Source organism: Pristiophorus japonicus, chromosome 12 (assembly GCF_044704955.1).
Source record: "Pristiophorus japonicus isolate sPriJap1 chromosome 12, sPriJap1.hap1, whole genome shotgun sequence".
NCBI classification, from domain to species: Eukaryota; Metazoa; Chordata; class Chondrichthyes; family Pristiophoridae; genus Pristiophorus; species Pristiophorus japonicus.
Genome location: NC_091988.1, coordinates 115,970,141 through 115,992,505, shown reverse-complemented (window position 1 = coordinate 115,992,505; position 22,365 = coordinate 115,970,141). Strand labels below are relative to the sequence as shown.

Below are 22,365 nucleotides of genomic sequence, written 5' to 3'. Positions count from 1 at the left end.
CTGGGATCCCCCCCGCGCAACTGTTGATGAAAAGAACTTTAAAAACAAGGCTCTCATTAATCCTCCCAGACATGCATGAAATCGTTGAGGTAAAGCGCCGTAAGCTGACTGAGTACCATGACAGAAATTCGAGGGGGAGATGGAATGAGATAGGGGACAAAGTGTTTGTACTATGGCAGGGGTCCCAAATAGTTTGCAGGGACAGTAACGGGCAAGGAAGGAAACAGGCTATTGGTAGTGCAAATGGACAATGGCAAAACCTGCCGGAGGCATGTAGACCAACTCAAAAGCAGATTTACCAACAACACTGCAGAACCAGAGGCAGATTACAATGTGGAACTGGCACCACACCTGGTGGATAGACAGAGGGTACAACCTGAGGAAAGGGCAATCCCAACAGACAGCCCAGGTGAGTCAACAACAATAACACCAATCGAAACAGACAGCCCAGGCGAGATACCAGCAACCACACCCAAAGAAAAACAGACACCAAGGCAAACAACTGAACCACAACTCAGACGCTCCACGCGAGAGCGTAGACCACCTGAGAGACTGAACCTATAAAGACAATAAGACCTTGGGGGAGGGTGATGTCATGTATCTTACATTATTATATATAACTGTATCCTAACATGCTATACATGACTGTAGTAAGATATGACCTGTCACCACCAGCATACCTTACCACCAGGGGTGCACTTGCAAGAGACAGGTATATAAGGACAGGTCTCAGGCAAGTGCAGCATTCCAGAGCTGTAAAATAAAGTTGCAGGTCCAGAGTGACCTTGACTTCACTACATGCCTCATGTGAATCTGTACTGAGGGGACAGGACTTTACAGCTCTCACCTCATCCCACCATTCCCACATGCACTGTGTGCAGTCATGCAGATTCTAATGGACATCTATATGTTTCCAGACAGTAGGAGCTACTCTGCCATGGAAGGCACATGTGCCACACGATGAGCTACTCACTCACTCACACCTTTTTCTTATTGCAGGCAAAATTGGCTCATAATCGTTGGGAGCAGCAGCGCACCGGAGGTGAGGAGCCTGATCTACAGGACCTCACTCAGGTCGATGAGTGAGTATCCACCCTCCTGGGTACATCAGTTGGCGCGGTGGCAGATGCCGAAGCAGACCCCCTATGGATACTGACGGTACATGACTACCATTTACAACTTATGTGAGTTCCGTGACCCTTGATATCAATTGGCCTATCCCTTTTACATATAAATGTCCAATGCCACCTTCCTCTTATCTCCCTTCCCCCTCCCCTGCTGCTAACCACACATCTGTTGCTTTGTGCTTACAGATGATCAGCTAGTAGCATGACAGCCTGCCCCTGATCCTTCTACCTCGGCCGACGGGGAAAATGACGAGGAAGGTCACTGAGCGGATATCAGTCCCACCGAGTGGGGACACCACATCGGTCGAGGACTCTGAATTCCTGCGGTTTGAAGAGTCCGAGGCTGCTGGCCCCAGGGTCTACAGCAATGCACAGCGGGAGGGACTGCTCGGAGGCCAACTCTCCGGAGGGTGAGTTGGCTCAGGAGAACTGCTGAGAGACAGACAGACGTGGACCTGGACTTGGAGACTATTTCCAGGGAGTCCATGCAAATGCACCACGACCTCATGGGTGCATTGGCCTGCAGAGCATGGATGCACTTGCTCGGAGGTTGGGGGAGGCAGCCTCAAGCATAGCCCGTGCCTCTAAGGCATCCACCAAGCCCATCCTTACCCGCTCACAGGGAGATTGACTCAAAGAGCGACAGTGGAGACCTAGGGGGGATGGCGCGTGCCATGATTGACATGGCAGCAGCTATTGCATCAGAGGCACAAGCCATGCAAGGACTTTGTGATGTGATGTTGTCAGTGATTGCTGGCATGAACTCGTAGACTGCTGCATTTCAGGCTCCGTGTGCTCTGAGTCAGTCGCAGAATGATGCCATGCACACACTGATTGCTGCCATCCTCTCTGTGTTCCCCACAGTCCAACGGGGAAGTGACGGTGCTGAAGCAAGCAAACAGTGTGCGCTCACATATTGCTCCGGTTGCTGAGGATCTGCCCCAGGTGAGTGGCAGTTATCCACTGGAAATGGAAGGAGCTGTCCTTCCTCAAGGTGACAGCATTCCGACTCCCACCACTGCCACTCCACCTTTGCACCTGCCGTGGTCTATACCCGAACCTGTTGCTGCCAATGCTGAGGTGATGGAGTCTGCAGCTGGGCCTTCCAGGCATCCTGCTAAGCCATCTGTACTGCTCCACACACGCAGCAGCCCTCAGCAGCCTTACTGTTGGCACTGCGGCAACATTGAGGAGGAGCACTAGGCATGGGAGGGGGGTAAAGGAATGGGGTGGAAAATGGCAGAGGTCTGAGTGAATACTCTGTCCACCATAGTTGCTCTAAATATGTCGTTGCATTGCTTGACGCAATCTATTGTTGTGAGTGTGTGTGGCTAATATGCCACATGGATGCTGCTGTAAGATGACTAATGGAAGGGGCGTTTGTCCAGACATTGTAAGACTAAACACAATGGCCCCAAGTTTCGCCATGATTTGCTCCTGATATTTAGGAGCAACTGGTGTCGAACTGAGTATCTTAGAAATCGGAATTCTCGCCATTTAGTTTGCTCGAGTTCTAGTCCGTTAGAACAGTTTCACTTTGGAACAGAATTTTTTTTTCAAAAGGGGGCGTGTCCGGCCACTTACACCTGTTTTCAAAGTTTCATCAGTGAAAACTTACTCCAAACTAACTTAGAATGGAGTAAGTGAAGATTTTTGTACGTTCGAAAAAACCTTGTCTACACTTTAGAAAATCAGGCGTAGGTTACAAATCAGGCATAGGGAATGGAGGGGGGCGGGGGTTTAAAGGGAAGTTTACAAACATTAAACACTTCAGTTTTACAAATAAAGAGCCATCATCAATAATAAATGATAAAAACATCAATAAATCAACCAATAAATCAATCAAAAAAAATTAAGAATTTTTTTTTAAATCAATAAATAAAACGTTTTCTACTTACCGACTGCAGCACCGGGAGCCCTCCAACAGCGTGCTGGGATGTCCCCCCCCCAGTGTGCCTCTGTCAGTGTCTCTATCTCTCTGTCTGTCTGTGTGTGTCTCTCATTCTCTGTCCGTCAGTGTCTGTGTTTCTGACAGCGAGGGGAGGGGGAGGAGGGGGGTAGAGGGAGAGAGGGGGGGAGCAGAGGGAGAGAAGGGGGGGATGGGGGAGAAGGGGGATGGAGGGGGGAGAAGGGGAGAGGGCGAAAGGGGAGGGGGATGGGGAGAAGGGGGATGGAGGAGGGGGAGAAGGGGGGGAGAAGGGGGAGGGGGGAGAAGGGGAGAGGAGGAAAAGGGGGGGAAAGGAGAAGGGGGGAAAGGAGATGGGGGAAAAGGAGATGGGGAAAGGAGATGGGGGGGAAAGAAGATGCGGAGGGGGGAAAGGAGATGGGGGGGGGGGAAGTAGAAGGGGGAGGGAGGCTGAACGGGCCGGGCCCAAGACTTCGGGCAGGGCCCGTCCCCAGCACCAGATTTACAGGTAGGTGGTGTTGGGTCAGGTCGGGATTGCGGGTCAGGTCGGGGTGAGCGCTGGTTGGGTCGGGGATGTGGTGGGAGGGAGGTTGGTTCGGGTCAGGTCGGGGGGAGGGAGGGAGAGGGAGGTCAAGTCGGGTCCGGTCCGGAGGCGGGGGGAAAACGGGAGTCGGGTCGGTGTCGGGGTCGGGTCCAGGGGCGGGGGGGGCGCGGGGGATGCGGGAGTCGGGTCGGTGTCGGGTCCGGAGGCAGGGGGCGGGAAGCGGGAGTTGAGTCGGGTTGGGAGGAAGCAGGAGCTGGGCGTGGGAGGAGCCTAATGCACGCAGCTGCAGTGAGGCCATTCGGCCAGGGCTAGGGCTGCGTGCTTCGGCCCCTCCCACACAGTTTTGGGCGCCTGGAGCTACTGCACATGCGCGCCCACTGTAGCGCGCATGTGCAGAGGTCCCGGCACCGTTTTCAGCGCAGGGACCTGGCTCCGCTCCCTACAGCTCGTGCTGCGCTGAGCTGCAAACGACCTGCAGGGAGCTGGAGAATCTGGAAGTTTTTTTTTGGCGCACTTTGTGGCGCGAAAAACGGGTATCCAGGTCGGGACTGCGCCGTTCTAGGCGCAGTTCGAAACTTGGGCCCATAGAACTTAAACAATGGGATATTGTGTCTTTTTTTGTTACTTGCTGGCGAGGGGTTTGGTTGTGGTGTTTCAGGCGACTCCGTTGGGGTCATCAATAAAATTTTACTTTGACCGTTTTGCATTGGTGTCTTGTGTGATTGTGTACTTTAACTGAGGTGTGCCATCCCTCAGTTTCCTCCATTCAAGGGAACCGATGCATTATGAGCCGCTGACGTGTGGTTCTTGCACCGGCAGCATTGCTACAGTTCCTCCTCCATGGATGGTGCTCCTCCTGGTGTGGCTGGCCATTCAGGGGCCTCACCAAGCTCCTGTTCTTCATCATCCTCTTCCTGAGGTGGGGCTGCAATCCCCACTGGCAATGCCTGGCCCTTCATGATGGCCAGCTGTGCAGCATGCAGCACACCACAATGAATAGCGACACCTGTTGAGGGGAGTATTGAAGGCAACTCTGCTTGAGCACCCCTATTGCCTGCTCGATGATGATGCGGGTGTTCTGCATGGCTGTCATTGTAGCGATGCTCCGCTTACGTGGTGGGGTTGCGGAGGGGGGGGGTCATTAGCCAGGTGGCTAGGCCGTATCCTGTGTCCCCAAGCAGTCAGCCGTGCTCTTCCCGTGGTGGCCGAAACAATCGTGGCACAGTGCTCTCACGCAGGATGAAAGCATCATGTGCGCTCCCTGGATAGCGGCCATTCACTGTGAGGATACATTCCGTGTGGTCGCACACCAGCTGCACGTTTAGGGTGTGGTATTCCTTTCGGCTTCTGAATACTTCTGCACTGTGGAATGGTCACGTGTGGTATTACAGCCACACACTCGTATAATTAAAATGTTTGTGGCCCGTCTTAATTTTCAATAATACAAATGATTCAACACTCAAACATACACAACTGAAAGCATGTGTTGATTTTAACCCTATTTGCTCAGCAGAAACCTGTTGGGTAGGCAGTTTAAAGAGCCTTGGCCCTTACCTGTCCGAAAGCCGCCACGGTTACAATATCTGCAATTTAAACCTGCTCTCCTGAGCAGGCAGTAAGGACATGTGCCCGGAGCCAAAAGGGTCCTTCTTCACGTATGCATGTTGCGGTCTGATGACATAATTGAGACATGATTCAGGCCAGAGAGGGGAATTGGAGTTAAAATTGGGCCTCGAGTGTGTCAGGTAAAGGTGTTATATATGTATACTTAGTGAGCATAGCATTTGTGTACTTATACCACATGGATAAAAATGCTGAAAGCAGTAAATTCATTTCTATCACAATAAGAACAAACATCATTCGACAATATTGAAAGTTTTACTGTGCAACAAAAAGACCTCAACAGAGTAAATGCACAAACTGCCATCAACTTCAACATTTTTCATTCGTTTTAAACAGCGAGCAACTTCCAACATTATTCCAGGGATAACAATTACAAAGCAGAAACAAGAAGGGCAAAGATTAGAAATAATTTGCTTTTCCTATTACACGGTTCTTTTCGAAAACTACGAGCTATAAATTTGTCGTGGGCAGTGGTGCAAAATGAGCGATAACGAATGGGTTGCCCATTTAACATTCTGCGCGAGTTTCTTTACCATTGAATTCGATGGTGGGAAAAATTGGGTCGTGCAAAACAAGCTTCCGATTTACCATTGGCCATTTTGCGCTACCGCCCCAGACAAATTTATACCCTATAAGTTAATTCTGTGATTGGGTAACTGCAGAATTAGCAAATAAACTTTGATAACATAGAAAAGTTTGGGTCCATTCATCATTTTACAGTGCAAGTCCTACAATGTATTTGGCTGATGCATTTAACAAAAAAAACGGCATAGCACAATTCAGTAAAGATCTTACATTTATACAGCATCATATCTCTCAGAAACATCTCAAAGTGCTTCACAGAAATAATTACTTTGTGTGATTGCTGTTGTTATGTAGTAGCCATTTGCACACAAAAGATACCACAAGCAATAAATAAGTTGCATGACCAGTTAATCTGTGAGGAGGGGGGTTTCTGGTTTAATTGAATTTAAAAAAATTACATGACACTGGAAGAACTCTGCTCTTCTTTGACAATGCCATGAGGTCTTTAATGTCCACATGAAGAAGCAGACATGGTTGGTTTAACGTCTCAAATCAAGGACAACACCTCTGACACTCACACTCCCTCACCGCGGCACTGAATTATTGAAAGGGGCAATGACTGATCACTAAATATTTGGTATGATTATGGTGACAATATGAGCCCTGTTAATTTGGTGATATTTCCCACAACACTAACAGTGAAAAGCTCTCTTAGGAGCATCTCACCATCGCCATTTTCTGTTGGATCTAAATTTTGGAGCTGGAAGAATCGACTTCTATCAGATAGAGTGATGCTCTTCCATTTGCAATTATCTGCTAGATTCATGCTGTGAGAACAAATGAAAGAATAGGGGCAGAAGAACCAGACACAAATTGTCTGCAGACAATTTCCCAAGATATCATTAATACTTTACTCAGAACTAGATCACACTCAGCTCATTTAGAACATGTATTCCAAACATCTTGTACCATTATGGTCCAACTGCAAAAATATCTCCCCAAGAGTAATATTAAAATAGGTGATCCTGTTAAACATGAACCAAACTGAAACAACCTTCCATGATGAATTAGTGGCCTCGGTGGCACTGGAAAATTGAAGATTACCAGTGAATTAAAGGACAAGACCAAAGGCTTGACAGGAAGACTGGTAAAATGCACGGGGAGGGAGTTGAAAGCTAAACTTGACATGTATGGTGAATGGTAAAGGAACTGGAACTTTTAAATTTAGATAAGAGATGCACACTGTGGCCAACTTGGTTCTGTCACATGTTACACTGCATCCTAAGCCAACAATAGATATCATTAATACTTTACTCAGAACTAGATCACACTCAGCTCACTTAGAACATGTACTCCAAACATCTTGTACCATCATGGTCCAACTGCAAGCAGCTTATCAGCTCCAGAAAATTATACTGGAAAACAAGTCCAGACAGCCAAACTGGCACAATTCAGATAACTCCAAAAAATGCTCTTCTTTTTTTCTTCAATCAATTCTTTCCTTTCAGTGCTGAAAGCCATGGCTCCGTACATTGGCACAGTCTACAGTGTTTGCTGCCCACTGGTAACTCACCCAAGTGTCCATTCTGTATGTCTGTGGCTGGACAGTAAGGGGTTGGAATTTCTGCAGGGATTCTCCTGATCACCTGCCATCATTTTGACAGTGTTTTCACCATTACTCCAGGGGTCTCCAACAAAGTAACGTTTGGGAGAACTTGCATGGAAATTCAACCCTTAAGTGTCAGCAGCTCACATCACATCTCAGCTGATTCATTCCGCAGATGCCATCCATGCACATAAACTTCTAGCAAGAGTCGTTGGCTAGCGCTCAGCAACAGGAACCTGACCGATTTCCTGTTGCCCACCAGGAATGCTGGGACCAACTGTGGTGCCCCTGCTGCCAATTAACTCAGCAAAGACTGGGGAGTGTCCAGCTCAGATACTCACTACCCTAGCCAGCTGACCCAACAGGATACATGTCCTTTAATGACACCGGATACTGATCAACTGCAAGACAATAAGATTCTAACTCCTACACCTGCCACAATACAATCTGTTTACCAAACTGGGCAACCGTGCTAATTCTTTGCAAATAGTCTCTGAACATCTCACAACAGGCACCTGTTTACAAAAACGCACAACAACGTTTAACAGGAGTGGTGTAGACACTGGCTCCCCTTTCGTTATTGAACAGACTGACAAAGGGAACATTGCTTGCATCCGGAAGCAAACGCAACAATCGGCCAGGAATGGCCCAATTCTGCCACCAGGCTCCAGGCACACACTCAGAAGTTGCTTGGGTAAAGGCCAGCCAGTGAGGGAATTCGAACACACGAGCTATTGACATTATCCAATTAACAGCTATGAATGAAAACAGTGAGCTCAGAAATATAAAGCAGCACAATTCTAGCTTTCAAAAGTGTTGCTCTGTAATAGTTTTGCAAATTCTTACCTAATTTTCTTTTTACAGGTGCTTTTCACTCTTAAACAATCTTGTCCCTATTTTGATGCACTGAATCTGCTAAACTGAGAATCATTCATACTTTTTCAGTCTTAGTATAAAAAAACTGCAATAATTTTTCTGAAACTTTTTCTACTCTTGTCGATTTTTTTTCTTGTCTCCTTAACTGCTTGTAAAAAATTGTAGTGTCGGAGGAGAGGATATGGCTCCTCACAGGACCATTCTTTTCAGGATCATCTCAGGGGTAATCTCTTTCCTAGCTTGACCATTTACTGCGGCTAGCTCCTTGCTGCTGTCAACTGGTATGATCTCGATCGTTTGGTTGGAAACACTCCTGGCAAACTCCCGTGGCTCCAATTTCACATCAGCTGTAGAGGCAGAAAGGAAATGTTTAAGATTGTAAAAGAGATAGATCAAGCCAGAGAAAAATGGGGAATGGGTGAATGAGAGAGGGGGAGAGGGAGTCAGAGAAAGATGTTTAATCAGAGAGAGAGAGAGAGAAATAGTCAGAGGAAGAGAAAAGTTCAGGGGGTGGGAGGGGGGGAAAATCAGAGAAAGAGAATTCAGAAAGTACCAGAGATAGAGAAAGAATAGATAAAGATTCATAGTAATGGAGAGAGATAAAGTCAGAGGGGAAGAGAGAAAAATTCAGAGAGAGGGGGCAAGGAAGTCAGAGAAAGAGAGGAAAAAGAATGAGGGAAAAAATTAAGAGACAGTGGCTGCGATATTCTGCTAAACTCAGTGGGTCCGCGGCGGGCAACATTGGTGGCGGCTCCCGACCCCACTCCTGGCTCCAGCCCGCTGTCTGAAATGAATTTACCTTGATTGGGTTTGTTAAGCTCGCCCAGCGCGTTTCCCGGCCAATTAGAAGAAGGAGCTGCTGGCGTCATTTGGTGACACATCATCAGCCAGTTTCCTTAAAGGGACCATGTCCAAATTTATTTTGACATTTGTGATGTTAGTGTTCTGCAGCATTGAGGTGCTGCAAAAACTGACAATCAGCACAGAGGAGCACAGCTGCACCCAGGCTCTCCCATGACACCCTCCATATGCTTATGGAGGGAGTCATGGCACACAGGGAGGTTCTCTTCCCTTCCCATGGGTGAAGAGACTGCCCCAGGATGGTTGCACATTGCAGAGGAGGACACAAGCAGGGGTGTGGTCAGGAGGACCTGGCTGCAGTGGCGCAAACCTTTCAATGATCTCAGTAGATCACGAAACGTTACTGCAAAGCCACACTCAACCTCATCCTGCTGTGTCATTCATCACATCCCCATCACTTTACCTTCCCTACCCTACCCCTGCACATCCTTACTCACACCAACTTACCTGCACCTCCACCCATCCCTCTCTATCTACATTATCATATCCCCATCTCGCTAGCCACCCTTCACACTCACCCTCACCCGTCCAATCATACCAACTAACAACACACAAGGGTAGACACTTGGGTGTTTTATGTAAAGTTTCATGTAAAATTTCTGTTCATGTGCTGTCAAACATTGAAACCTTTATTTTCAGCACTTTACATTCTTGGATAGATTTGTGTGCACCTTTGGAAGTGGTTTAGTAAGTTGCAGTGAATGGTGAGACATAATGGTACCCCTCGCAATGGTGCTGAGTGTGAAAGGAATGGTTTGGGTATTGTTCGGATGCTTTATGGTGTTAGTGTGGGTTGGTGCCAACCTGACGCATCAGGTGGTAGCTGGGGTGTACAGCGTCAAGTGAAGTAAATCTATCCATGGTGAGGACATCCCTGGCATGCTGGGCAGCAATGTGGTTGGGTGCTGATGCCCTCTGTCCTGTGCGGCATCAGTTGATTGCGGAGAAGGTTGGTGTTGTTGTTGGTGCTACTGGTGTGCCTGATGCTACTGGTGTTGGGGCTGATTGTGGTGGGATTCTGAGGACCAAGATGAGAGAGTATGAAGGGCACCCATGCTAATGGAATAGATAGCAGGTGAAGTAGAGATGACAGAAGTGATCTGTCAATGGTGAGAGAAGTAATGAGGTCAGACTGGATAGAGCCTTGTGTAAAGACTTGTCGCATGGTGAATCTGTTGTGGAAATGCAGTGAGGAAGAGCTTGTGGCTGAGGGAAGATGTATCTGAAAGGTGGAAGCCTTTGCTTGACATTTGAAGCTGTCAACTCATCAGCTGATTCAATGGCCACTGACCTCCCCCCCTCAGCTTCACAGACATGGTCTAGCAACAGTGTGAAACTCATGGGTGAGCTGTCAAATTAAAAATGTCAGTTTAAAACTATTGAAGTGGCTATAAACAATCTACTAATCATTGAAATTGGCTTTACCGCCACTGCATGTCGGGTCTGCTCAGCTCTCACAGACCCAACATTTGGTAAAGGCATGTGGCGGCAGGTTCACAGCAGGGTCATAAGAACATAAGAAATAGTAGCAGGAGTAGGCCATTTGGTCCCTCAAGCCTGCTCCGCCATTCAATAAGATCATGGCTGATCTGATCCTGACCTAAACTTCCCTGCCCGTTTCTCATTCAAAAGTCTGACTATCTCCACCTTAAATATATTCAATGACCCAGCCTCCACAGCTCTCTGGGGTACAGAATTCCAAAGATTCACGCCCTCTGAGAGAAGAAATTCCTCCTCATTTCCGTTTTAAATGGGCGATCCTTTATTCTGAAACTGTGCCCCCGAGTTCTAGATCCCCCCATAAGGGGAACAATCCTCTCTGTATCTACCCTGTCAAGCCCTCTCAGAATCTTATAGAAACATAGAAAATAGGTCTAGGAGTAGGCCATTCGGGCCTTCGAGTCTGCACCGCCATTCAATGAGTTCATGGCTGATCATTCCCTCAGTACCCCTTTCCTGCTTTCTCTCCAGGGCCATATCTAACTCCATATCTAACTCCCTCTTGAATATATCCAGTGAACTGGTATCACCAACTCTCTGCGGCAGGGAATTCCACAGGTTAACAACTCTCTGAGTGAAGAAGTTCCTTCTCATCTCAGTCCTAAATGGCCTACCCCTTATCCTAAGAGTATGTTCCCTGGTTCTGGACTTCCCCAACATCGGGAACATTCTTCCCGCATCTATCCTGTCCAGTCCCGTCAGAATCTTATATGTTTCTATAAGATCCCCTCTCATCCTTCTAAACTCCAGTAAATACAGGCCCAGTTGATCCAGTCTCTCCTCATATGATAGTCCAGCCATCCCTGGAATCAGTCTGGTGAACCTTCGCTGCACTCCCTCAATAGCAAGAACGTCCTTCCTCAGACTAGGAGACCAAAACTAAACACAATATTCCAGGTGAGGCCTCACTAAGGCCCTGTACAGCTGCATTAAGAACTCCCTGCTTCTATACTCAAATCCCCTAGCTATGAAGGCCAACATACCATTTGCCTTCTTTACCGCCTGTTGCACCTGCGTTTATTTTTTTATTTTTTAATATATTTATATTAAAACTATACATTTCAATAAGATCATCATCATGCGTATAGGCCCAACCTGCTCAACCTTTCTTCCTAAGACAACCCCTTCATCTCAGGAATCAATCTCGTGAACCTTCTCTGAACTGCCTCCAATTCATGCATAAATAAGGAGACCAAAACTGTACGCGATACTCCAGGTGTGGCCTCACCAATACTCTGTACCGTTGTAGCAGGACTTCTCTACGTTTATACTCTATTCCCCTTGCAATAAAAGCCAACATTCCATTTGCCTTCCTAATTACTTGCTGTACCTGCATGCTAACTTTTTGTGTTTTATGTACAAGGACCCTCAAATCACTCTGCAGCATTTTGTAATCACTCCCCATTTAAATAATAATTTGCTTTTTTATTTTTCCTACCAAAGTGGATAACCTCACATTTTCCTACATTATACTCCATCTGTCAAATCTTTGCCCACTCACTGAGCCTCTCTATATCCCTTTGCAGATTCTTTGAGTCCTCCTCACAACTTGCTTTCCCACTTATCTTGTATCAGCAGCAAATCTGGCTACATTACACTCGGTCCCTTCATCCAATATAGATTGTAAATAGTTGAGGCCCCAGCACTGATCCCTGTGGCACCCACTAATTACAGTTTGCCATCCCTAAAATTCTGTTTTCCGTTAGTTAGCCAATCCCCTATTCATGCTAATATATTGCCCTCAACCCCGTGAGCTCTTAGCTTGTGCAGTAACCGTTTATGTGGCCCCTTGTCAAATGCCTTCGAGAAGTCCAAATACACCACATCCACCCTGCTCGTTACATCCTCAAATAACTCCAGCAAATTTGTCAAACATGTTTTCCCTTTCATAAAACCATGCTGACTCTGCTTGACTGTATTATGATTTTTTATATGTCTTGCTATAACTTCCTTAATAATGGATTTTCCCAATGGCAGATGTTAGACTAACTGGTCCATAGTTTCCCAGCTTTCTGTCTCCCTCCTTTCTTAAATAGGGGCGTTACATTTGTGGTTTTCCTGTCCGCTGAAACCTCTTCAGAATCCAGGGAATTTTAGTAGATTACAACCAATGCATCCACTATCTCTGCAGCCACTTCTTTTAAGACCCTAGGATGCAGGCCATCAGGTCCAGGGGACTTGTCCACCTTTAGTACAATAGTTTGCCTAATACTTTTTCTCTAGTTATAGTGATTGTTTTAAGCTCCCCCCTCCCAATAGCCCCTTGATTATCAATTTTTGGGATGCTTTTATGTCTTCTACTATGAAGACAGATACAAAATATTTATTCAAATTCTCTGCTATTTCCCATTATTAATTCCCCAGTCTCATCCTCTAAGGGACCAACGTTTACTTTAGAAACTCTTACGATCTGTTTTTATATTTCTTGCTAGTTTACTCTCATAAACTATCTTCTCTCTCTTTATTATATTTTTAGTCGTCCTTTGCTGGTTTCCAAATAAATTCCCAATCCTCTGGCCTTCCACTATTTTTCACAACATTGTATGCCTTTGTTTTCAATTTGATACTATCCTTTACTTCCTCAGTTAACCACGGATTGTTCATCCTTCTCTTAAGAGTCTTTCCGGAATATATATTTGCTGAGAGTTATGGAATATCTCCTTAAATGTTTGCTACCGCTCATCTATCATCTTATCCTTTAATATATTTTTCCAGTCCACTTTAGCCAACTCTGCCTTCATACCTTTGTAAATTACTTTACTTAAGTTCAGGTCACTAGTTTGAGACCTAGTTTTCTCACCCTCAAACTGAATTTGAAATTCTACCATGCGATGATCACTCTTCCCAATAGGATCCTTTGCTATGAGATCATAAATTAATCCAGATTCTTTACACGTTACCAGTTCTAAAATAGTCCGCTCACTGGTTGGTTCCACAACATATTTTTCTAAATAACCATCCCAAATACACTCTATGAACTCTTCCTCAAGGCTACCTTTGCCAATTTGATTTGTCCAATCAGTACGAAGATTAAAATCACCCATGATTATTGCCGTAGTTTCCTTACAAACCTTCATTATTTCTTGATTTATACTCCGTGCTAGAGGGTAGCTATTGTTAGTGGGCCTATAGATTACTCCTATCAGTGACCTCTTTCCCTTATTATTTCTTATCTCCACCCTAACTGATTCTACATTTTGATCTTCTGAGCCCATATCATTTCTCACTACTGCACTGATCGCATCCTTTATTAACAGAGCTACCCCACCTCCTTTTCCTTTCTGCCTATCCTTCCAAAATCGCAAATACCCTTGAATATTCAGTTCCCAGCCTTGGTCACCTTCCAACCACATCTTACAGACTATCAGATCATACCTATTTATTTCTACTTGTGCCGTCAACTCATCTATCTTGTTATGAATGCTGCGTGCATTCAGATAAAAGAGCTTTTAATTTTGTCTTGTTAGCATTTTTCCCTACTCTGACCCCACTTTCTGATGCACTTATGTGTACACGCTCTGTCCCTTCCTGTCACACTCTGGTTATCATTACCCCTATCGCTACCCTGCACTTCTGCCTTCTCCTTTCTTTTTGACTTTTTAAATTTCCGCTCACCTGATCCCTCCCCCCCGACTATTTAGTTTAAAGCCCTATCTCGCTGGATAGGGTCCCGACCCACTGGAGAAAAAATACAAATTCCCACCTGACCACGCCCACTGACCCCTCAGAAAATCTCGGCCAGTGAGGCAAAATCAAGAGAAAATGAGGAACAGCCAAAGAATGTCAGAAAAAAGGACGAAAGGGGAAACACCAGAGAATGAGTTCGAGAAAAATAAAGAGGCAGAGACAGAGAAATTGGGAGAAATAATCAGCAAAAGAAAAAAAAGAGGAAAAGCAGGAAAAGGGAAATCAGAAAAACAATTTGGAGAAAAAGAAAGTGGAAGAATGATAAAAAGAGGAAAATCAGCAAACGTGCTCAGTTATTACTGGACGAATAATCCAGAGAACAGGTGTTTAAATCCCTCATGGGAATCCCCCAGCTTGAGAATTTGAATTCAGTTTTTCAAAGTCTCTAAATAAAACGCTGAAATCAGTAAAAGTGACCAAGAAGCTGTCAGACTGTCATAAAAAATTGTCTCTAAGGGCAACGCGGGATGGGCAACAAATGCCGGCTTTGCCAGTGACGCCTGCATTTTGAAAATGATATAAAAAAATGATAAAACAAGAGTGAGAGGAAGTGTTAAAGCCCGCAAAAGGAAGAAGCAGCAAGGAAGAGCCCCAGGTAGAGTAAGAGAACACGAGGCAGTTAGGGCGAGAGATGGAGAGAGCAATAGAGTGACTGAGAGAAGTAAGGCCAGATCGTCCTCTTGTGTGATGGGGTGGGGCTTTCACTTGCCCCAGCTGGCGCAGTGGCAAATTTTTGGTGATCAATCTCATTTCTGTTTTAGGTTGGCCCCTGGTGTCTGAAACACTGCCAAAAGCTGAATGACCCGGTATAGTATGTGAGGCAGTGCCTATAATTGAGAGCACAGAAATTGTTTGCAGCAGTGACCAGAGTTAGAGAGAATGTACCTGAGGCAATATATTGGAGCTGAGAATACATGAGAAACACAGGGGTGAGTATCGGAGGGACATGGGGGAGAGTATCGGAGAGACTAATGGACCTGATGGCTTGGATCCTCGGATTTTAATAGAAGTAGCGGCAGGGATTGAGGATGCATTGGTTGTAATTTACCAAAATTCCCTGGATTCTGGAGCGATCCCAGCAGATTGGAGAACTGCAAATGTAAAGCCCCTATTTAAAAAAGCAGGAAACTATAGACCAGTTAGCCTAACATCTGTGGTTGGGAAAATATTGGAGTCCATTATTAAAGTAGCAGTATCAGGACATTTGGAAAATCATAATTCAGTCAGGCAGAGTCAGCATGGATTTATGAAGGGGAAGTCATATTTGACAAATTTGCTGGAATTCTTTGAGGATGTAACGAACAGGGTGGATAAAGGGGAACCAGTGGAGGTGGTGTATTTCGACTTCCAGATAAAAGGTTACTGCACAAGATAAAAGTTCACGGGACTGGGGGTAATATATTAGCATGTATAGAAGATTGGCTAACTAACAGAAAACAGAGAGTCGGGATAAATGATTCATTATCTGGTTGGCAATCAGTAACTAGTGTGGTGCCGCAGAGATCAGTGCTGGGACCCCAACTATTTACAATCTATATTAACGACTTGGATGAAGGGACTGAGTGTAATGTAGACAAGTTTGCTGATGATACAAAGATGGGAGGAAAAGCAATGTGTGAGGAGGACACAAATAAGTGAGTGGGCAAAAATTTGGCAGATGGAGTATAATGTTGGAAAGTGTGAGGTGTTGCACTTTGGCAGAAAAAAATCTAAGAGAAAAATTGCAAAGTGCTGTAGTACAGAGGGACCTGATGGTTCTGGTGCATGAAACACAAAACATTAGTATGCAGGAACAGCAAGTGATCAGGCAGGCCAATGGAATCTTGGCCTTTATTGCAAAAGGAAAGGAGTATAAAAGCAGGGAAGTCTTGCTACAGTTATACAGGGTATTGGTGAGGCCACACCTGGAATACTGCGTTCAGTTTTTGTTTCCATATTTACGAAAGGATATACTTACTTGCTTTGGAGGCAGTTCAGAGAAGGTTCACTCGGTTGATTCCGGAAATGAGGGGGTTGACTTGTGAGGAAAGTTTGAGTAGGTTGGGCCTCTACTCATTGGAATTCAGAAGAATGAGAGGTGATCTTATCGAAATGTATAAGATTATGAGGGGGCTTGACAAGGTGGATGCAGAGAGGATGTTTCACTGATGGGGGAGACTAAAACTAGAGGGCATGATCTTAGAATAAGGGGCTGCCCATTTTAAATTGAGATGAGGAGGAATTTATTTTTTCAAAGGGTTGTAAATCTGTGGAATTTGCTGCCTCAGAGAGCTGTGATAGCTGGGTCATTGAATAAATTTAAGACAGAGATAGACAGTTTCTTAACCGATAAGGGAATAACTTGAGTCCAGAATCGGATCAGCCATGATCGTATTAAATGGCCGAGCAGGCTCGAGGGGCCTTATGGCCTACTCCTTTAGAACAGCTAGTTAAGCTGTGTTGTTGTGCTTGACATTTGGTTTCCCCACATCCTATTTCTTACGACGGGGGGAAAATACAGGAGAGACATGGGAGAGAGTATCGGAGAGACACGGGGGGAGAGTATCGGAGGGACACGTGGAGAGTATCGGAGACATGGGGAGAGTATCGGAGAGACTGGGGGAAAGTATCAGAGAGACTGGGGGAGAGTATCGGAAAGACACGGGGAGAGTATCGGAGAGACTGGGGGAGAGTATCGGAGAGACTGGGGGAGAGTATCGGAGAGACTGGGCGAGAGTATCGGAGAGATTGGGGGAGAGTATCGGAGAGACTGGGGGGAGAGTATCGGAGAGACACGGGGAAAGTATCAGAGAGACACGGGGAGAGTATCGGAGAGACTGAGGGAGAGTATCAGAGAGACTGGGGGGAGAGTATCGGAGAGACTGGGGGAGAGTATCGGAGAGACTGGGCGAGAGTATCGGAGAGATTGGGGGAGAGTATCGGAGAGACTGGGGGAGAGTATCGGAGAGACTGGGCGAGAGTATCGGAGAGACTGGGGGAGAGTATCGGAAAGACACGGGGAGAGTATCGGAGAGACTGGGGGAGAGTATCGGAGAGACTGGGGAGAGTATCGGAGAGACTGGGCGAGAGTATCGGAGAGATTGGGGGAGAGTATCGGAGAGACTGGGGGAGAGTATCGGAGAGACACGGGGAAAGTATCAGAGAGACACGGGGAGAGTATCGGAGAGACTGGGGGGAGAGTATCGGAGAGACACGGGGGACAGTATCGGAGAGACACGGCGAGAGTATAAGAGAGACACAGGGAGAGTATCAGAGAGACACGGGGAGAGTATCGGAGAGACTGGGGGCGAGTATCGGAGAGACATGGGGAGAGTATCAGAGAGACACGGGCAGAGTATCAGAGAGACTGGGGGAGCGTATCAGAGAGACTCGGGGAGAGTATCAGAGAGACACGGGGGAGAGTATCGGAGAGACTGGCGGACAGTATCAGAGAGACTGGGGGGAGAGTATCGGAGAGACTGAGGGGGAGGAGTAACAGAGAGACACGGGGGGGAGAGTATCAGAGAGACACGGGTGGAGAGTATAGGAGAGACAAGGGAGAGTATCGGAGAGTCTGGGGGAGAGTATTGGAGAGACTGGGGGGAGAGTATCGGAGAGACTGGGGGAGAGTATCGGAGAGACACGGGGGGAAGAGTATCGGAGAGACTGGGGGACAGTATCGGAGAGACTGGGGGACAGTATCGGAGAGACACGGCGAGAGTATGAGAGAGACACGGGGAGAGTATCAGAGAGACACGGGGAGAGTATCGGAGAGACTGGGGGAGAGTATCGGAGAGACAAGGGGAGAGTATCAGAGAGACACGGGGAGAGAGTATCGGAGAGACTGGGGGGAGAGTATCGGAAAGACTGGGGGGAGAGTATTAGAGAGACTGGCGGGGAGAATATCGGAGAGACTGGTGGAGAGTATCAGAGAGACACGGGCAGAGTACCAGAGAGACTGGGGGAGCGTATCAGAGAGACACGGGGAGAGTATCAGAGAGACACGGGTGGAGAGTATCGGAGAGACAAGGGAGAGTATCGGAGAGTCTGGGGGAGAGTATCGGAGTGACTGGGGGAGAGTATCGGAGAGACTGGGCGAGAGTATCGGAGAGACTGGGGGGAGAGTATCGGAGAGACTGGGGGAGAGTATCGGAGAGACTGGGCGAGAGTATCGGAGAGACTGGGGGAGAGTATCGGAGAGACACGGGGAAAGTATCGGAGAGACACGGGGAGAGTATCAGAGAGACACGGGGAGAGTATCAGAGAGACACGGGAGAGTATCGGAGAGACTGGGGGAGAGTATCGGAGAGACTGGGGGAGAGTATCGGAGAGACTGGGCGAGAGTATCAGAGAGACACGGGGAAAGTATCAGAGAGACACGGGGAGAGTATCAGAGAGACACGGGAGAGTATCGGAGAGACTGGGGGAGAGTATCGGAGAGACTGGGGGAAGAGTATCGGAGAGACTGGGGGGAGAGTATCGGAGAGACTGGGGGAGAGTATCGGAGAGACTGGGCGAGAGTATCGGAGAGATTGGGGGAGAGTATCGGAGAGACTGGGGGGAGAGTATCGGAGAGACACGGGGAGAGTATCGGAGAGACTGGGGGAGAGTATCGGAGAGACTGGGGGAGAGTATCGGAGAGACTGGGCGAGAGTATCGGAGAGATTGGGGGAGAGTATCGGAGAGACTGGGGGGAGAGTATCGGAGAGACACGGGGAAAGTATCAGAGAGACACGGGGAGAGTATCGGAGAGACTGAGGGAGAGTATCAGAGAGACTGGGGGGAGAGTATCGGAGAGACTGGGGGAGAGTATCGGAGAGACTGGGCGAGAGTATCGGAGAGATTGGGGGAGAGTATCGGAGAGACTGGGGGAGAGTATCGGAGAGACTGGGCGAGAGTATCGGAGAGACTGGGGGAGAGTATCGGAAAGACACGGGGAGAGTATCGGAGAGACTGGGGGAGAGTATCGGAGAGACTGGGGAGAGTATCGGAGAGACTGGGCGAGAGTATCGGAGAGATTGGGGGAGAGTATCGGAGAGACTGGGGGAGAGTATCGGAGAGACACGGGGAAAGTATCAGAGAGACACGGGGAGAGTATCGGAGAGACTGGGGGGAGAGTATCGGAGAGACACGGGGGACAGTATCGGAGAGACACGGCGAGAGTATAAGAGAGACACAGGGAGAGTATCAGAGAGACACGGGGAGAGTATCGGAGAGACTGGGGGCGAGTATCGGAGAGACTGGGCGAGAGTATCGGAGAGACTGGGGGGAGAGTATCAGAGAGACACGGGGAAAGTATCAGAGAGGCACGGGAAGAGTATCAGAGAGACTGGGCGAGAGTATCGGAGAGACACGGGGGGAAGAGTATCGGAGAGACTATGGAGAGTATTGGAGAGACACGGTGAGAGTATCAGAGAGACACGGGGAGGGTATCAGAGAGACACGAGGAGAGTATCAGAGAGATACGGGAGAGTATCAGAGAGACAAGGGAGAGTATCGGAGAGACTGGGGGGAGAGTATCAGAGAGACTGGAGGAGAGTATCGGAGAGACTGGGGGAGAGTATCGGAGAGACTGGGGGAGAGTATCGGAAAGACATGGGGAGAATATCGGAGAGACTGGGGGAGAGTATCAGAGAGACACGGGGAGAGTATCAGAGAGACACGGGGGAGAGTATCGGATAGACTGGCCGAGAGTATCAGAGAGACACGGGGAGAGTATCGGAGAGACTGAGGAGGAGGAGTAACAGAGAGACACGGGGGGGAGAGTATCAGAGAGACACGGGTGGAGAGTGTCGGAGAGACAAGGGAGAGTATCGGAGAGTCTGGGGGAGAGTATCGGAGAGACTGGGGGAGAGTATCGGAGAGACTGGGCGAGAGTATCGGAGAGACTGGGGGAGAGTATCGGAGAGACTGGGGGGAGAGTATCGGAGAGACTGGGCGAGAGTAGCGGAGAGACTCGGGGGAGAGTATCGGAGAGACTGAGGGAGAGTATTGGAGAGACACGGGGAGAATATCGGAGAGACTGGGGGAGAGTATCGGAAAGACATGGGGAGAATATCGGAGAGACTGGGGGAGAATATCGGAGAGACTGGGCGAGAGTATTGGAGAGACACGGGGAGAATATCGGAGAGACTGGGGGAGAGTATCGGAAAGACATGGGGAGAATATCGGAGAGACTGGGGGAGAGTATCGGAGAGACTGGGCGAGAGTATCGGAGAGACTGGGAGAGAGTATCGGAGAGACTGGGGGGAGAGTATCAGAGAGACACGGGGAAAGTATCAGAGAGACACGGAAAGAGTATCGGAGAGACTGAGGGATAGTATCAGAGAGACTGGGGGAGAGTATCGGAAAGACACGGGGAGAGTATCGGAGAGACTGGGGGAGAGTATCGGAGAGACTGGGTGGGAGTATCGGAGAGACTGGGGGAGAGTATCAGAGAGACTGGGGGAGAGTATCGGAAAGACACGGGGAGAGTATTGGAGAGACTGGGGGAGAGTATCGGAGAGACTGGGTGGGAGTATCGGAGAGACTGGGCGAGAGTATCGGAGAGATTGGGGGAGAGTATCGGAGAGACTGGGGGGAGAATATCGGAGAGACACGGGGAAAGTATCAGAGAGACACGGGGAGAGTATAGGAGAGACTGAGGGAGAGTATCAGAGAGACTGGGGGGAGAGTATCGGAGAGACACGGGGGGAAGAATATCGGAGAGACTGGGGGACAGTATCGGAGAGACACGGCGAGAGTATCAGAGAGACACGGGGCGAGTATCAGAGAGACACGGGGAGAGTATCAGAGAGACACGGGGAGAGTATCAGAGAGACACGGGGAGAGTATCAGAGAGACACGGGGAGAGAGTATCGGAGAGACTGGGGGAGAGTATCGGAGAGACTGGGGGAGAGTGTCGGAGAGACATGGGGAGAATATCGGAGAGACTGGGGGAGAGTATCGGAGAGACTGGGGGAGAGTATCGGAGAGACACGGGGAGAATATCGGAGAGACTGGGGGAGAGTATCATAGAGACACGGGGAGAATATCGGAGAGACTGGGCGAGAGTATCGGAGAGACTGGGCGAGAGTATCGGAGAGACTGGGGGGAGAGTATCAGAGAGACACGGGGAAAGTATCAGAGAGACACGGGAAGAGTATCGGAGAGACTGAGGGATAGTATCAGAGAGACTGAGGGATAGTATCAGAGAGACTTGGGGAGAGTATCGGAAAGACACGGGGAGAGTATCGGAGAGACTGGGGGAGTGTATCGGAGAGACTGGGGGAGAATATCGGAGAGACTGGGCGAGAGTATCGGAGAGACTGAGGGAGAGTATCAGAGAGACTGGGGGAGAGTATCGGAAAGACACGGGGAGAGTATCGGAGAGACTGGGGGAGAGTATCGGAGAGACTGGGGGGAGAGTATCGGAGAGTCACGGGGAAAGTATCAGAGAGACACGGGAAGAGTATCGGAGAGACTGAGGGAGAGTATCAGAGAGACTGAGGGAGAGTATCAGAGAGACTGGGGGAGAGTATCGGAAAGACACGGCGAGAGTATCGGAGAGACACGGGGAGAGTATCAGAGAGACACGGGGAGAGTATCAGAGAGACACGGGAGAGTATCGGAGAGACTGGGGGAGAGTATCGGAGAGACTGGGGGAGAGTATCGGAGAGACTGGGCGAGAGTATCAGAGAGACACGGGGAAAGTATCAGAGAGACACGGGGAAAGTATCAGAGAGACACGGGGAGAGTATCAGAGAGACACGGGAGAGTATCGGAGAGACTGGGGGAGAGTATCGGAGAGACTGGGGGAAGAGTATCGGAGAGACTGGGGGGAGAGTATCGGAGAGTCACGGGGAAAGTATCAGAGAGACACGGGAAGAGTATCGGAGAGACTGAGGGAGAGTATCAGAGAGACTGGGGGAGAGTATCGGAGAGACTGGGGGAGAGTATCAGAGAGACTGGGCGAGAGTATCGGAGAGATTGGGGGAGAGTATCGGAGAGACTGGGGGGAGAGTATCGGAGAGACACGGGGAAAGTATCAGAGAGACTGGGGGAGAGTATCGGAAAGACACGGGGAGAGTATCGGAGAGACTGGGGGAGAGTATCGGAGAGACTGGGGGAGAGTATCGGAGAGACTGGGCGA

The 22,365-nt window shown here is 48.3% G+C and overlaps 1 protein-coding gene across 1 annotated transcript in view; it reads right to left on the bottom strand.

The window, feature by feature from the left end:
- Positions 1-5,436: 5,436 nt before the first annotated feature.
- LOC139277436 (transcriptional repressor CTCF-like) overlaps positions 5,437-22,365 on the bottom strand; it is a 551,966-nt gene continuing 535,037 nt past the window's right edge. The window contains exon 12 of the mRNA XM_070895891.1: positions 5,437-8,554. Coding sequence (XP_070751992.1) covers positions 8,397-8,554 — 158 coding nt within the window. The 3' untranslated portion in view covers positions 5,437-8,396. The remainder of the gene's footprint in view (positions 8,555-22,365) is intronic.